At 39.3% G+C, this 1,739-nt stretch overlaps 1 protein-coding gene across 1 annotated transcript in view; it reads left to right on the top strand.

Moving 5' to 3' along the window:
• Positions 1-901: 901 nt before the first annotated feature.
• Positions 902-1,739, top strand: part of LOC101855797 — an 8,589-nt gene continuing 7,751 nt past the window's right edge. The window contains exon 1 of the mRNA XM_005100552.3: positions 902-1,022. Within this exon, the coding sequence (XP_005100609.1) occupies positions 951-1,022 (72 nt within the window). The 5' untranslated portion in view covers positions 902-950. The remainder of the gene's footprint in view (positions 1,023-1,739) is intronic.

Below are 1,739 nucleotides of genomic sequence, written 5' to 3'. Positions count from 1 at the left end.
GGGTTTTTTTCTCCTGTAAATTTTTGCTTTCAGAATGAAAACAGTCAGGCTGGAAGTGGCTGCACACATAAGAGCCTATTCGATTTCCAAGCGAGTCAGATTTTTTACATTCCTAATTGTAGAGATTTTTCTCCCACTCAATCCAGAGTGGCTCGGACAGACTGGGTTGAAGCAGCCCTGTTCATAAATGATCAATTAATTTTGTATCGAGGAGGGGGTGTAAATCATTTACAATAAATCATAACCTGTTGAGGAGGATGGCGGCTTCACCTGTATCTGCTGTGGGTAAACTTCATCATTTTTTAATCCATTGGGGGATCACTTACCTTATCGGCTTATGCTGTGGCTTAGCGGTTAGGCGCTTCATGATCACCACACGCAGAAAAAGCGGGTTCGATTTACGAGTCTGGAAAAACTTAATCGAGTATCTTTCTGCAGGGATGTTGTATCCCTCTCAATCCGGGTTGGTCTTGATAAGGTCGGTCGATCGAAACCCGCCTCCTAAATTATCTATGCTGTGTCGATGGCGGCTAAAAAAAAGACAACATTTTAGCTTATCTGATTATTTTTTTTACGAATGCAATCTAAATATTGTTGGATTGTGGCTTAAAAAATATGTTTTAACTGATCGTATTTGATTTTAAATGAAACCTAAATTGCGTCGACTGCAGGGTAAAAACATTTCTTTTTAAACTGGCCTTTTTTTTTTAATACACATTTTACAACTCATTCTGATGATTTATCGTTACGTGTCTCATTCAGAGAAGTGTGACGTTGTGTGCTTGGGAAAGGCACTTTACACGAATTTCCCATTTGGTTCGGTCTTTTCAGAGATGGGCATTAAACTCGGAGGTCCCGCCTCTTTAAAAAAAACTAATTTTGTTGATAGTGGCTTTAAAACCTATACCATTTCATTTCAGAGAAGCGTGGACTTGCTTCTGTTCACGTGCATGGAGGAGGACTGGGAGAAACTTATACGACTCATCACCTTCTACACCCGTGATGAGAATTACCTCAGCAGGGTAAGGCAGTGTGGTTAAAGTAAACTTGGCCCCTCCACTTAAACTTTAGTTTTAAAAATGGATAGAAAAACATGCATACCTTACAAACTGAACAATAAATAAATGAATAATGTTTGATATGCAAATGTTAAAGACGTGATTATCTTTCATGATCTGGCAGGTCTTTTACGCATTACACAATTTTGAGGATCTAGCAGAATTTGGAAAGCGGGTGATTGAAGGGTGCCTCCAGTAGGTCTTACTTTTTAACTTTCCCTCTGTTGTTTATGTCTGTCCGTCTTACTTTTTCCCACCACTAGATGACCATTATTGTGTCGGTGTGCTTCTCTTTACTCAAAGTAAAGGAACTTAAAGAAGGATTTTAGAACGTACTTAACCTACAAAGCACATCCGGGTCTCAGTTCTCTGAAGTGCCACACTTAAGACGCCATGACGTGTCTCCCAAAGACGCTTTAAATTCACTTTTTTAGAGTAAGGGGAGTGGGATAGGATGCAATTTACTTTTTGCAGCGAGTTTAGTAAAACTGTATTTGCTCTGTTACTTTGTTCCATATCTGGGGATGTTTGTCCTTTTGTGGGTTATTCTGACTGTCACATTTATCTTTGCAAATGTTTATTTGTTGTTTTTTTTCGTCATGGGATTGAGCCAGTTTGATTGTGATATTATTCTCCTCTTCCTCTCTCCAGTCCCCTTCATCCTGTCTCTGTCTCAATCAG

Source organism: Aplysia californica, unplaced genomic scaffold (genome assembly GCF_000002075.1).
Source record: "Aplysia californica isolate F4 #8 unplaced genomic scaffold, AplCal3.0 scaffold00251, whole genome shotgun sequence".
NCBI classification, from domain to species: domain Eukaryota; kingdom Metazoa; phylum Mollusca; class Gastropoda; order Aplysiida; family Aplysiidae; genus Aplysia; species Aplysia californica.
This window is presented reverse-complemented; position numbering and strand designations above follow the sequence as displayed.